This window comes from Manis javanica, chromosome 17 (assembly GCF_040802235.1).
Source record: "Manis javanica isolate MJ-LG chromosome 17, MJ_LKY, whole genome shotgun sequence".
In the NCBI taxonomy this organism is placed as follows: domain Eukaryota; kingdom Metazoa; phylum Chordata; class Mammalia; order Pholidota; family Manidae; genus Manis; species Manis javanica.
The window spans coordinates 17,118,520-17,134,287 of record NC_133172.1 but is presented as its reverse complement, the minus strand read 5'-3'; the positions used below and the strand labels follow the sequence as shown (position 1 = coordinate 17,134,287).

At 45.8% G+C, this 15,768-nt stretch overlaps 1 protein-coding gene across 1 annotated transcript; it reads right to left on the bottom strand.

The window, feature by feature from the left end:
• Window positions 1-537: 537 nt before the first annotated feature.
• Window positions 538-12,419, bottom strand: LOC118971633 (uncharacterized). Its single transcript, XM_073226194.1, is given in 7 exon segments — window positions 538-1,011; window positions 1,838-3,440; window positions 3,442-4,036; window positions 4,038-4,186; window positions 4,189-5,274; window positions 5,276-5,890; window positions 9,041-12,419. Coding segments are annotated over 6 exon segments (3,657 nt in total). The 5' UTR covers window positions 5,366-5,890; window positions 9,041-12,419; the 3' UTR covers window positions 538-877.
• Between the last annotated feature and the right edge of the window lie 3,349 nt (window positions 12,420-15,768).

Here is a 15,768-nt window from a genome sequence, read left to right as displayed (position 1 = left end):
TTAAAATCCAGAAAGCCCCATCAAGAAGGTTGAGGAGGTGTTGTCCGGTGCCAGGAAAGGGGGTTATCTGGCCAAGGGTGGGGGTGACAGGAGTGGCGGCAGGGTCTACTGGTGGGGCTAGAGTCTGCTTCGGGGCTGGGGTGGGAAATTTCTTCGGAGGCACGGGAACACGTGGCTGATCCTTTGAGACAGCATTAGGTCCTACTGGGGCAGCTGGTAGGGTCTCAATCTTAAGCCTGACAGTAAATATGAGGCCTTTGTCCTTTCCAGATCTGTAATATCTAAGTCCCCACTGACGTCCCGTGACCCACCCATCATACTGACGTCCTTTATCACTGAACGTGATATTTAAAGGGTTGCATAACCCTGTCTGTTCACAGTTAGGGGATGTATGATTCCGGACTACCTTAAGGAGGTCCCAACTGGATACAGGATTCCAATAAACATCTCCTGTAGTCTCACATCCCCAAGAATTACAATAAAAGGACTGTAAGCTTCCTGGATGGTGGCCCACACTTCTCTCTGTACAACCTCTAGGGCCCGTAACCTTTCAAGCAGAAACTTATTAGTTACACATTCGGGGGATGCGTGGAGGTGAGCCGACTCAAGCGGAGCCGGGGCTCTAAACATTATCTCAAAGGGTGTTAGCCCAAAGCGGCCGGGAGTGTTTCGGACTCGAAATAAAGCAAAGGGAAGGAGAACCAACCAATCACACAAACCAGTCTCTATGGACAATTTAGTCAAGGTCTCTTTTAGAGTTCTATTCATCTTTTCTACCTGTCCTGAGCTCTGGGGCCTGTATGCACAATGCAATTTCCAATCTGTCCCCAGGATCTTGGCCAATCCCTGACTTACCTGGGCAACGAAAGCAGGTCCATTATCGGAACCGATATACCTTGGGGATTCCGAACCTTGGAAATATTTCTTCAAGTATCTTTTTGGATACTGTCTGGGCTGTCTCAGTCTTAGTGGGGAAAGCCTCTGTCCATCTTGAAAAAGTATCTAGAAAAACTAAAAGGTACTTATGTCCATACTTAGCAGGCTTAATTTCAGTGAAGTCAACTTCCCAGTAAGCTCCCGGTCGATCTCCGCGAAGCCTTTTTCCACATATCATTTGTTTATTCACATTTACTAATTGGCAAGGAACAAAATTCTTCACTACTTTGTCTGCCATTTTTTCTAAACCAATGATATGATAAGGGGAGTGTCGCACCAGGGCTTTTAGGTTCTTGGCCCCTAAATGTGTCAATTGATGTAATTGCCTCAAATATTCTCCTGCCTCTCTCTGGGGCAGAATATTTTTCCCATTTCCTAACTTATATGTTCCAAGGGGTGAAGATTTTTGGAACCCCAGTTTGTCCATCCGAGCGAGATCCTCGGGTGTATACTGGAAGCTCTTGACACATGTTGTTTCCGGGTGCACCTGGAGGGGTAAGATGTTCATTCCCTGAGCTGCTTGTTTTGCGGCTTGGTCCACCCTCCGGTTTCCCTGAGCTATTGGAGAGTCATCTTTCTGATGTCCAGGGCAATGTATTATTGCTACTTCCTTAGGCCTATGGATGGCTTCCAACAAATCTAAAATTTCCCGTTTGTTTTTAACATCTTTCCCGGCATAAGTTAACAGCCCTCTCTGATATATAAATAGCCCCGTGTATATGAGCGGTGGCAAAAGCGTATCGGCTGTCAGTGTAGACGTTAAGTCTCTTACCTTCTGCCATCCTTAGAGCCTGAGTCAGGGCGACGAGTTCTGCTCACTGTGCAGATGTGCCCATTGGGAGCCCGCTGGCCCACATGATCTGGTCATCATCCACTACTGCAGCTCCCGCCATCCTCTTACCTCCCATGATGTAACTGCTCCCATCTGTGTACCAAGTCAGGAGTCCTGGTCCTTCCAGGGGCTGATCTCGTAAGTCCCGGCGGGTCCTTGTCTCCTCGGCCAGGATTTCCTGGCAGGTATGGAGTAGTTCTTTCCCCGGATCGGGGAGCGAAGTAGCCGGGTTTAGGATGGCGGGCGGGGCAAATTCCACACGATCACGATTTAGGAGCAAGGTTTGGTAGTGAGTCATTCTGGCGTTCAACATCCATCTTTCGGGTGGTTGCCGAATTACGCTTTCTAGCGCATGTGGAGCAACCACAACGAGCTTTTGTCCCAGCATTAGTTTGTCAGAATCTTTAACTAAAAGGGCCATGGCCGCCACTACTCTCAAACAGGCAGGCCATCCGCTACTCACTGGGTCCAATTTCTTTGACAAGTAGGCGACAGGTCTCTTCCAAGGTCCCCATTGTTGGGTCAACACTCCTCGAGCCACTCCGCTCCGTTCATCCACAAAAAGGACAAACGGCTTAGTCACATCTGGCAATGCCAGAGTGGGTGCCGACAGGAGGGCCTTCTTAATATCAAAGGCCTGCTGTTGTTCAGGTCCCCAAACAAACGGGGCCACCCCTTTGGTTAGGGGATACAGAGGGGCAGCTAAGGTGGCATATCCGGGTATCCACAGTCTACAAAACCCTGCCGTCCCCAAAAACTCGCGAACCTGGCGCGGAGTAGTGGGAACCGGGATCTGCGTCACTGTCTGCTTTCGGGCTTCAGTAAGCCACCTTTTCCCCTCTTTCAGGGAATATCCCAAATAAGTCACTTGTTGTTGGCAGATCTGTGCCTTTTTGGCAGATGCCCTATACCCCAATTTAGCAAGTTCAGTCAAAAGGGCTCCAGTAGCTTCCTGGCAGGCTTTCTGAGTAGGGGCTGCTATCAACAAGTCATTGACATATTGTAACAAAGTTACCTGTGGGTTGGAGGCTTGGTAAAAGGCCAAGTCCTGATGTAAAGCCTCGTCGAAGAGGGTGGGTGAATTCTTGAATCCTTGTGGCAAGCGAGTCCAGGTCAATTGTCCAGTAGTTCCTGTGGAGGGGTCTTTCCACTCAAAAGCAAACAGCGGTTGGCTACTCTGGTGCAGACGCAAACAAAAGAAGGCGTCCTTTAAATCTAAGACTGTATACCAGATGTTTTCCGGGGCCAGAGAGCTTAGCACAGTGTTCGGCACAGTGGGATGAATGTCCTGTATCCTCTTATTAACGTCTCTTAAATCTTGCACTGGTCGATAATCTCCTGTTCCCACTTTCTTTACAGGCAGCAAGGGAGTGTTCCATGGGGATTTACATTTTACTAATATCCCCTGCTCTATGAGCCTCTGGATATGGGGCCTAATTCCATCTCTGGATTCTTTACTCATTGAATATTGTCTCACAGTTACTGGTAAGGCTGAGGCTTTCAATTCTATGACCACTGGGGGCTGGTTTATAGCAAGCCCCATACACGCTGTCTCCGCCCAGGCCCCTGGAAACTGGTCAAGCCACCCCTGACTAACTCGGGAGGGTTCTGGTTCCTTAAAAAGGCGGTACTCGTCTTCTAATCTTATGGTCAGGATACTTAGGCCCAAAGGTTTTTTTCTCCCGATTAGTCACTCAAGTGTCTTCAGCCTGAAAGGATATTTGGGCCCCGACTTTGGTCAAGATGTCTCTTCCTAACAGGGGTGTGGGGCATTCCGGTATGACAAGGAATGAGTGGTTTACTCGTCCCACTCCTAAGTCTACCGTTCTTTGGGTAGTCCATGCATATTGTTTCTGGCCCGTGGCCCCGAACACCCAAGACTTTTTGCCAGAGAGGGGGCCTCTAGCTTGGGTCAATACAGAATGCTGAGCACCGGTATCCACCAGAAACTCAACGGGTTGCCCCTCCACCTTCAGGGTTACCCTAGGCTTGGGGAGGGGCTCCGAGCCCTGTCTTCCCTAATCCTCATCTTCCAGCAAAGACAACACCTTCTTCGGAGGTCCCCGCGGTGGCTTCTTAGGGCATTCTTTCGCCCAGTGCCCCTTTTCTTTGCAGTATGCACATTGGTCCTTCTCTAAAGGGGTCCGGTTGCCCAGGTGCCCTGCCTTACTAGTTCTGCCACTAGGGGGCAGGCGTCCTCTACCTTCTACTACTGCGGCCAAGATCCTTGTTAAATTCTTCTCATGCTTCCTGTCTCTCTTTTCCTCTTTCTCTTTCCTTCTCTTTTCTTAACTCTTTCTCTTCCTCAGTCTCCCTCTTGTGATAAACTTTCTCAGCCTCCTTTACTAAATCTTTCAACGACATATCTTGTAAACCCTCTAACCTCTGAAGCTTCTTTCTAATGTCGGGTGCTGACTGTGTCCAATAAAAGCAAGGACCACTGAAGCGCTGTGCTCCTCAGAAGTGGGATCAAAAGGAGTGTACCGCCTAAAGGCTTCCATCAGGCGTTCTAAGAACACTGCGGGTGCCTCAGTGGCTCCCTGACTGACCTCTCTTACCTTGGCCAAATTGGTGGGGCGTCTTGCGGCCCCACGGAGACCCGCCACCAGAGCCTGGTGGTAGATGGTTAGTCGCTCCCTACCTTCTGAAGAATTAAAGTCCCAGTTGGGTCTGGTCAACAGGAAACCCCTCTCTATGTCATGAGGGAGTTGTGATGGTCGTCCGTCGGTTCCAGGCACGTTCTTTCGTGCCTCTAGGAGGATCCTCTCTCTTTCTTCCGTGGTGAAGAGCACCTGCAAAAGCTGCTGACAGTCATCCCAAGTGGGCTGGTGAGAAAACATCAGGGACTCTATCAGCCCAGTTAGTCTTTGTGGTTCCTCTGAAAAGGGAGGGTGGTTAGCTTTCCAATTATATAAATCGGCAGGGGAAAATGGCCAATATTGCAGAGGTTGGAAAGGCGGGTCCCCCTCTTCCCCGAGGATGGGAACTCCATAAGACCAGAGAGGAAAAATACCCGGTGGGTCCAAGGTGGCCCCTCGGCAGCGCCAAGTTCCCTGGGCAGGTCCCGGAGCTGGCCCCACTGCCTCGGCATCAGGGACTGAGGGTGCCGGGGGTGCCGGGGCTGGTGGTGCTGGGGGTGCCGGGGCCGGGGGTGCCGTAGGGGCAGGAGGGTAAGGAGGGGGATCATCAACCATAAGCAAATCTTGAGTATCAGGGTGAACTTTAGTAGTTTCTTTTTCCTTGCTCTGAGGTTGGGTCTGGGCAGCTAAAACTCTAGGGCCCATTTTCTTTTGCACCCAGGGCTTTACCCAGGGCGGTGGGTTCTCCACCAACTCTTGCCAGACTACAATGTAGGGTTGCTGATCCGGGTGTCCTTGAGACGAATCCTGGAAGACAACAGCTTTTACCACTAGTAAAGTGGGGAGATCAAAAGTCCCCTCCGAGGGCCACCCAACATTGAAGGTGGGCCATTCAGAGGTACAGAAAGTCTGCCATGGTCCCTTTTTTTACTTCTACTGACAAGTTATGTGCCCTCGCTCTGACTTCCGTCCAATGATCTAACGTCAGGCTAAGGGGGGTCGTCACTGTCTGTCCCATTGTCAGTACAATAATTAGGCACGTAAAAGACACAAAACACAAAGACACACACAAATTAGACACACAGCGGCCGCTTTTTGTTTTCCTCAGATTTTCAATCAGAAACCGAAAGGAATCGGAGGGTTGATACTCCTGGCGCCCGAAAATCAACCCTATCTCATCAGATTCACTTTGCCGGAAAAACAGATGAGAGGCCACCAGGCGTCCCTGGCCCTCCAATCTCCCCGAGGTGTCCCCCAGGGTTGCAGCCTGCGGTGCTCCAAGTATGTCTACCGACCGCAGTCTCGACCCCTTTACGGGATCGGGACGACTGCCAGACAGAGGGTACCCTTTCAGAATTCTGACCGGTCTCACTGAAAAACAGAAAACAGAACACAGACAACTCAAGGCGCCACTAATCTTACCTCTTCCTCCAAGAGCGACTTTGGGAGTGAAGCGGGGTGAGCGCACGATCCCGGACGAGCCCCCAAATGTTGGATTCCCACAGAGGAGGACGCCGCCCCAAATCACTCACGGAAGGCGTCTCTTGATGCAACAAGCAAGAGGAATTTATTCAGGAACCAGCTAGCTGGGGTCCAAATGTCAGCCCGACGCAGCGGGTTTCAACAAGGACCTCGAGCAGTCAAAGCCAGAGGTTTTTATAGCATTTTCAAAAGGACAGTATTTTCCTACACAGTGTTTTTCCATAGACACATAAATTTTCGGCTGGCGCCACATCCTGGGGGTTTAGCAAGATAAGATCACCCTCAGCCACACAGTGTTTTAGCAAGATAAGCTTGGTATGTATGATTAACTGACCAAGGTTAGCTGACTAAAGGCCACAGCTGCCCACCACCTGGTGTTCATGATTAACTTGTTTTTCACCTTTTCAAGGCCTTTCTGAGTCACATATTCAGAAAATGGCCTCTGGGCTTCTTAAGATGGCTGTGCTTAGGCTAACCTGCTGTCTTCACTGAATGCTTAGATTCTACAGAGTCGACCACTCCTTGATCAGACAGAGGTAACTCACGATAATGCAAGTCACACAGCGAGGTTTATTTCCAGCTAGCTGAGGTCCAAGTGTCTGCCCGATGCAGTAGGTTTCAACAAGGACCCAGAGCACTCAAAGCCAAGGGTTTATATAGCATTTTCAAAGCACTTAACTCGCAGTAACTTTCCAGTTACATATTATTTTGGCTTGCGCCACTTCCTGGGGGTTAAGTGAGAGTGGTTTAGCAAGATAAGCTCTCTCTGACCAGTACAGAGTGGTTTAGCAAGATAAGCTCTTAATGCATCTGACCCATGTTACAACCGCCCACAACCAGGTGCTTATCATTAACCTCTTCCCTCAAGTCACATACTCAGAAAATGACTTCCTGGCCTTTAAGATGGCCATTCTCATGCTAACCCATTCATATACTCTACATCCCCTCCAACACTTGTTATTTTTTGTCTTTTGGATAGTGGTCATTCTAACAGGTACGAAGTAATATTGAGACAAGGACCATGGGCATAGACAGGATAGGGTGAGGGCCTCTGGAAAAAGCAAGGGTGAGTATTTATAGTCAGAGAAATGTAACTAACTACATGCAAGGAAACCCCCTACCAAAACTCTGTGTTAAACATTAAGCTCTAGAGTCATTCTTCAGTAAGATCAGTTAATATTCCCCAGATAAGAAAGAGTAGCACATGTTTTTACTATGCTAATCATTTGTAATCATGTGTAAGTTTCACTTTAGTATGCTTAAAGGCCCAGGCCTACATGCTGTCTTTCCTCCTTCAGATCTGATGAGGTGATTTTGCAAACTGGGCAACTAATTTAGCATGCAGACCCAGCTGTAAACAACATAGTAAAAGGCAGGAAGGATTCCACCTTAAAGATAAGACTGCATTTTAACACCCAGGAAGTTTAACAAGATTCTTAACTTACTCTTTAGCAAACAGACAATACCTCAGCCCACCTTGGGGGCTGGGCAGGCAGCCTTTTGATATACTCCCAGACCAAGATGCCAGTATCCCAAAGAAATCAAGGCAGGAAATTCCTTATGTTAATTTTTAATATTCAGGGACCACTAAACAAGTCCACACCTTAAAGCTTTTTTTTTTCACATTCCCAAATATCCTCAACTGCCTATAAAATCCCTAGACAACGCACCACCATGGGCTCTCTTGTCCCTTCCTGGCTCACGTCAGGAGCTCTCTATGTCCTCTCACTGAATCTCTCAATAGAAGTCTCCCTGGCTCTCCTACCTTGACTGTTTGCTAAGTTCATTCTTCAACTCTGCAAACAAGAACCCTGGCATCAATATCTCATTGTGGCTTTGATTTGCATTTCCCTGATGACTAGTGAAAAAGCATGGTTATTTTTAATAGAAGCAATTGGATCTTTACAGTATTGAAATATCTCCTTTTATCAGCTGTGAGTTAAAGGAGGCAGGGGCCAAGTACACTGGACTATCTCAAAAGGTGACAGTCCACTATTCAGGATTAATGACAATGTTTTTGGCCAAGCTATTTGGTCCTTATAAATTTTGCCAATTTACTTTTCATAGCACCAACAGTGCATTCCACTAACCATGACAACTTAGAGGACAGTATGCATAATGAAAGTGTGGTAAAACTGACCAGACAGCACAGAGCTAAAATACACAACCAAGAAATGGGTTCCCTGGCCACCATGAAGTTAGAGACAGGTTCCCAGGTAGCATTATTCTTTCTAACAGAAATTTTAGCCACAGAAGCAGCATAGGCTGTCTGAAAGGGAAAGTTTTGGTCCAGTGAGAAAACAAACCATGACTAAGCCATTTTTATCTATGAGATGGGGATGCTGTGTGAAATTCCTTTCCCAAATCTTAAATGGCCAGCTGGGCAACTTAAAATGTCTGGGGGCTTCATGGACAGGTGGGACAAGTGAGGTAGGCACTTTTTTGCGGCCTTATTATTTCACCAACAGTATTGGTTAATGAATGCTATCTTTTTTTTTGGCATCATTAATCTACAATTACATGAAGGACATTATGTTTACTAGGCTCCCCCCTTCACCAAGTCCCCCCCACATACCCCTTCACAGTCACTGTCCATCTGCGTAGTAAGATGCTGTAGTCACTACTCTTCTCTGTGTTGCACAGCCCCCCCCACGCCCCCCCCACACTATACATGCTAATCGTAATGCCCCCTTTCTTTTTCCCCGCCCTTATCCCTCTCTTCCCACCCATCATCCCCAGTCCCTTTCCCTTTGGTAACTGTTAGTCCATTCTTGGGTTCTGTGATTCTGCTGCTGTTTTGTTCCTTCAGTTTTCCTTTGTTCTTATACTCACATATGAGTGAAATCATTTGGTACGTGTCTTTCTCCACCTGGCTTATTTCACTGAGCATAATACCCTCTAGATCCATCCATGTTGTTGCAAATGGTAGGATCTGTTTTTTTCTTATGGCTGAGTAATATTCCATTGTGTATATGTACCACATCTTCTTTATCCATTCATCTACTGATGAACATTTAGGTTGCTTCCATATCTTGGCTATTGTAAATAGTGCAGCGATAAACATAGGGGTGCATCTCTCTTTTTCAAACTGGAGTGCTGCATTCTTAGGGTAGAATGCTATCACTTTTAATGCACATATAATGGTAAGTAGAGGTGTGGGGTAAATGGCAGTTTCCAGAATTTCCCACCTGGTCTTAGTCCATTTACATACCAATGGATGTTTCAGAGCCTCTGGTTGATCTGGGAAAGAGATGGAGAGAAAATGGCCACTCTGTCCTTCCCTCCATTCCGGGTAATTAGTCTGGCATCTCCCAGTCACCAAGACCTGCCCATGGAGTTCCTCCTGGAAGGGGCAGGCAGGGAAGAAGAGAGCTTGCCACAGCCAGAAGGGATGGACCAGAGCCTGGCCAGTGACTCTAAAAAATAAAATCCTTTCTCCCAACCTGCTCTTACCTTGACTTAAACTCATCAGATTCACAGGGCACTCACCCTAGGCCAGGAACACTCTCCTCCCTGGAGCTACAAGAGGGGATTTAAGAATTTCTGGTAGGGCCAGGTTGTTATTTGGTCCAAACCAGAGTTCACTCTTTTTATCAAACCAACAATTATTGCTTTTCCAATACTGTTTTTCCTTTTCTAAAGCCAACTGCTGGGCATTGCTGGTTAGTTTTTTCAAATTCACATTTGGGAAAACATCCCTTTGAAGCATACCAGTGGTTCGGTTATTGGCTTCTTTAACAAAAGTACTTCCTTTGGCCTCCAGGGAGTCAAGTCTAGAATGCCCAGGAACCATAATACTTAATGGACAGACTCCTGAGCAAAAATATGGTACCTAATAAATTTTGGACATAGGAGCCATTTTTAATTTTATCCCCATTGTAAGTTAGTAAAACTCACTGTTTCTATAATATTCCTAAGTCATGAGCTACCCCAAAGACCTACCAATTATCAGTATAAGCATTTTCAATTTTACTCTTGGCTTAAGGTACAAGCTCGAGCAAGGGCACAGAACACAGCTTATTGGGCCAAAGTAGCCAGAGGTAGAGATACTGCCTCAATGATTTCAAAAGTAGTTGCAATCACATACCCAGCACAATATTACAATTTTCATCCTTTAAATAAATACTGTCAGTAAACCATGAAACATCTGCATTGGTTAGAGGAGTTTCATGTGAACTGCTACAGGGAGTCAAAAGGTGATCTATCAGGAGAGAGAACCAAGATGGTGGCATAGTAGAGCAGTGGGAATCTCCTCCCAAAACCACATACATTTTTGAAAATACAACAAATACAACTCTCCCTAAAAGAGAGACCAGAAGACACAGGACAACAGCCAGACTACATCCACACCTGCGAGAACCCAGCGCCTTGTGAAGGGGGTAAGATACAAGCTGTGGTACAGCAGGACCCGAGCGCCCCTCACCCCAGCTCCTGGCGGGAGGAGAGGAGTCAGAGTGGGGAGGGAGAGGGAGCCCAGGACTGCTGAACACCCAGCCCTAGCCATCTGCACCAGAGCACAGACACAGTGCATGCATGGGGTGCTGGAAACTAGGGAAACAGGACAGTAAGACCTGTGAGTGGATCCCAGCAGCCGGCGCACCCGGGACAAAGAAAAGCGAGTGCTTTTTGAAAGTCTTAAACAGACAGGAACCCCACAGCTGGATGGAAGTGCCCCGGGACAACTAGCCCAGCAGCAGGGAATCCTGGGGAACTCTGGGCATCTGAACCCCCACAGCGCAGCTCGGAGGCCCCTCACCACGATAAACAGCCTCCCGCCTGTTCCCCCTCCAACGCAGCTCCACCATATTGGAGAAGCAGCCTGAGGCAGGCCATGCCCACAGCAACTGCAGAGCTAAATAAACTCCACAGCAGCTGGGCAAGATCAGAAGCCCCATCTGCATGCAGTTGCCCAGCACAAGCTGCTAGAGGCCACTGTTCTCCCAGGAGAGGAAGGCCACAAACTGGGAAGAAGGGACTTTCTCTTACCCAACACATGCGCCAGCTCCCCACAAATATATCTATCGCCATGAAAAGGCAGAAGAAATTGATACAGACCAAGATCACAGAGGCAAACCCTGAGAAGGAGATAGACCTAACTAGTCTTCCTGAAAAAGAATTAAAAATAAAGCTCATAACCATGCTGATGGAGCTGCAGAGAAATATGCAAGAGCAAAGGGATGAGGTCCGGAGGGAGATTAAAGATGTCCGGAGGGAGATTACAGAAGTGAAACAAACTCTGGAAGGATTTATAAGCAGAATGGATAAGATGCAAGAGGCCATTGATGGAATAGAAACCAGAGAACAGGAACGCATAGAAGCTGATGCAGAGAGAGATAAAAGAATCTCCAGGAATGAAACAATATTAAGAGAACTGTGTGACCAATCCAAAAGGAACAATATATGCATTATAGGGGTACCAGAAGAAGAAGAGAGAGAGAAAGGGATAGAAAGTGTATCTGAAGAAATAATTGCTGAAAACTTCCCCAAACTGGAGGAGGAAATAATCGATCAGACCTTGGAAGTATACAGAACTCCCAACAGAAAAGACCCAAGAAGGACAACACCAAGGCACATAATAATTAAAATGGCAAAGGTCAAGGACAAGGACAGTTTTAAAGGCAGCTAGAGAGAGGAAAAAGGTCACCTACAAAGGAAAACCCATCAGGCTATCATCAGACTTCTCAACAGAAACATAACAGGCCAGAAGAGAATAGCATGATATATCTAATGCAATGAAAGAGAAGGGCCTTGAACCAAGAATACTGTATCCAGCATGATTATCACTTAAATATGAAGGAGGGATTAAACAATTCCCAGACAAGCAAAAGTTGAGGGAATTTGCCTCCCACAAACCACCTCTACAGGGTATTTTAGAGGGACTGCTCTAGATGGGAGCACTCCTAAGACTAAATAGATGACAGCAGAGAAAATAAAATCACAGCAAAGAAAGCAGACCAACCAAATACTAACTAAAGGCAAAAAATAAAATCAACTACCCACAAAAGCAGTTAAAGGAAGCACAAAAGAGCACAGAATAAAACAACCAACATATAAAGAATGGAGGAAGAGGAATAAGAAGGGAGAAAAATACAGAATGACCAGACAATGTTTAAAATAGCTCAATAAGCGAGTTAAGTTAGACAGTAAGATACTAAAGAAGCTAACCTTGAACCTTTGGCAACCACAAATCTAAAGCCTGCAATGGCAATAAGTACATATCTTTCAATAATCACCCTAAATGTAAATGGACTGAATCCACCAATCAAAAGACACAGAATAATAGAATGGATAAAAAAGCAAGACCCATCTCTATGCTGCTTACAAGAGACTCACTTCAAACCCAAAGACTATAGGAACAAAGAAAGACTGAAGGAACAAAACAGCAGCAGAATCATAGAACCTAAGAATGGACTAACAGTTACCAAAGGGAAAGGGACTGGGGAGAAAGGGAGGGAAGGGAGGGATATGGGTGGGGAAAAAGAAAGGGGGCATTACGATTAGCATGTATAATGTGGGGGGGAGGCATGGGGAGGGTTGTGCAACACAGAGAAGACAAATAGTCATTCTACAGCATCTTACTACGCTGATGGACAGTACTGTAATGGGGTATGTGGGGGGTATTTGGTGAAGGGGGGGACTAGTAAACAATGTTCTTCATGTAATTGCAGATTAATGACAACAAAATAAATTAATTTTAAAAAAAGTGATCTGTCAGTTGTGAGGGGTTTCACCTAGATCCGAATGTAGTCCTATTCCAAGATCTGAAAACCTAAGTATCAAAACTGTGTTTGAGAAAATAGCAATTTTTCTTTGGATACCTTATGTCCCTTAAAGGACAAAAGTTTTAACAGGTGCACAGGTATGATGTTCCTATGAAAATTTTTGAGAAGTGAAGCAGAGAAGCAAATTATCTTGATATTGTAAAAAGCAGAGCCTATAGAATAAACTCTGTATCATCCAAATCAGCCTTCAGGGTTTATGAAAGTAAGGACTGTGTGTAAAACCAAGGCATTACTGTGCAGGTGTCTTTCCATTCTTCCAAGTGAAAGCAAAAAGATATTGGCTATCCTTATCAAATGGAATACTAAAAATGCACCACATAGATCAATTACAGATGAAGTTCGCTTTTCAGTGGGAATGGATGTCCAGTTGCTTATGGGAATTAGGAGGGGTAACATGTTATTCACGCTCAGAGGACCTGGATAAACCAAAAGCCATTGGGTTTTCTCAAAGGTAAATCAGGGGTATCACAAAAACTAATGCAGGGATAAGGCCCTGAACCTTGTATCTTCCAATATGGGCTTCATGCCTTGAAGCGCTTCGTCACCTACATGGTATTAATTAATTCTGGGGGGAGGTTTTGAGGAATCTATTTGAAACTTGATGGGAGGTGCACTATGGATCCCACCAATATCAACTGAAGATCTTGCCCATAGAGAGGATGGTAGCTGTTCCAGGAAGAACAAATAATCAGTGTCCCCATACTGAGCTGTAGTGGCCATAAAAGACAGAGCAAATAAAAGATGTTTAAGGTTCATTTAATTACCCTAGTTGGCTACTTTGATTACTACTGTCAAATTCTAGAATTATTTTACCTCCTTTTGGGAGAAATAAATTCCAACATGGTACATATATTTTTAAGAAATCTTGGCCCAATAGATGAATAAGGCAGAGAAACCAAGAAGAAAAGGGTACCTTTGAAGGGATTCAACAAAAGAGAATTCATTCAGAGATAGGAACCTGTTGAGATTTCAGACCCTGCTATTTACACAGTTTCAGTGTTGTGAGGCAGGAGGGTTGGGCACACAGAGTGTAGCTGCAGTGCCAAAAAAGACAAAGAGAGATTGATTTTCACTCTGGAAATTCATTCCACTCTGAGCCAACTAAGGAGTGAAGTAGGGCAGAGACGTAGGAAAAGCATTATAATTAATTTTTCCTGCCTACAATGAAAAATGCCAAGATATAAACAGTATAGTAGGAACAGGAGGGACCCCATCTTAAGGCTAAGATTCCATTTTAAAAAGCAGAATGTTGAGAAGTAAAATTCCTAACATTCTCTGGTAATCAGACAATGGCCCAACAGCCTATCTTAAGGCAGGGCAGGCAGTCTTAACTGATATGTCCCCACTACTATGCTGGAGAAGAACAGGATAAATAAATCCTTTGTGTTGGGCTTATTTAGCAGAATTAGCTGGAGGACTGATAATAAAGGAAAAGAGACATGGTATCTCTCACCAGAGATAAGCACCTTGAGACCACAAGTCAAGCCTATGCCCAACAACCCCACCTCTTCCCTTTGCCCCATTCTTGAAAGCTTTAAAAGAGAATCCCCAAACTTTCAGTGTACCTCCTGAGGATGCCCACACTTTCCTTAAGCACATACTTCAAATAAAGCTTTCTCACAGTCCAAATTATTACAGTTTGTCTCTTTGTTATTTCATTTTATTTCCAAGTCTTCACTCTCTCTCCACTTTATTCATAATAAGTAGGAAGGGGGCTGCTAAGAGCTCAGATTTGGACTTAGATGTTTCTGGCACCTGGGTGACCTGGACAAAACTGCTGCTTATGCAATCTGCTCTTAGTAGCCTGTCTGAAAATCTCCTTTCTTTGGGAAGTTCTCAGAATATAATCTCACTCCATCCTGTGTTCTGTCGCTCCCCCAAGTCCCGGGGTGGTAGGGGCTAGTCCCCATGCCATGCAGATCCAAGCAGACACAGGACCCCAGGTGACCCTGGCTTCAGGAGTTGGCAAGGGAATCTGCCCTAGGCCATGAACTTTTTTCCCTCTGCACTTTCCTGTTCTCTTCTACCTGCAAGACAGCTGCCATTCCCTGCTGCTCTCACTCTAATGAATTCCTTCTTTACCTACACTCTTCTGACCTGCTCAAGAATTCTTTCTCATTCAGAGTCAAGAACCCTCCCCCATCCAGGTTCAGGTTTCTCCTAGTGCTTCACCTAGTGCACAGGGTGAGACCTCCCCAGATGCAGCTGTCTGGCAACAAAAAGATATGTATGGACCAAAGGCCAGCACAGTTCCATCCAACAGGAACAGTCTGTTTCCAAACAGGAGTTGGATGGAAGGCTTAGCACAGTTTCATGGGAAGTCCTGAAAGGACATGGACCAAAGAGTAGCACAGTTCCAAAAGGAACAGTCCACTTCCAAACAGGAGTCAGACTGAAGGCTGGTACATTTCTTCAAGAACAGTCTAATTCAGAATTAGAAGGCCAAATGACTTCTCTCAGAAAAGACAAGGCCTTTGAGCAGATCCCAAATAAAGCCTGAAGAGCTCAAAAATGCAAAGACGGTGGAGCTCAAAATCCAAGAGAAACGTACCCTCAAATTCTAGGGTCATCGAGAAAGCAGTGAGGTCAATGGGCTCCATGGGTACTGGCACCTGTTTGCTCACCAGCCTTGAAGTTGTTGGGGTCTTCTCTGGATCCCACTCCTGACCCCATGTAATATTAACCTTGAGAATAAAACAGCTATTTTAGCGGTAAAAGAAAAAATAAGTGTTTTTAGGGAATAGCAGAGAATTGCATCTGATACATGGTGGCTACAATACAGCAAAACCATAGGCATGTCCACTGAACAAAGGAGAGGAACACTCTTACAGAGGAAATGGCCAAACTGGGAGAACTGTTAGAAGCAAAAGTCCACAGCAGTAAATTTAGAGTCCCAGAAGTGGAAGGCAGAAACCTTTATCTTGCTGATTAGCAAAGTAGCTAAAACAGTATGGCATCTGTCTCTTCCCTGGGGTCTGAGATTTCTGAGTGGTGGGTGTAAGAGCTCCCTCCCCCTGCTGGCTTCCCAATGCCATATTAGTGAGGTTTCCCTTTATTAATTTTCACAGCACATACCTTAATTTATAAAATTTACTTCTAAAAGATGCTACACATCATCTGAGATTTCAGTAAATCATCAGTGATCACAGATCACCAT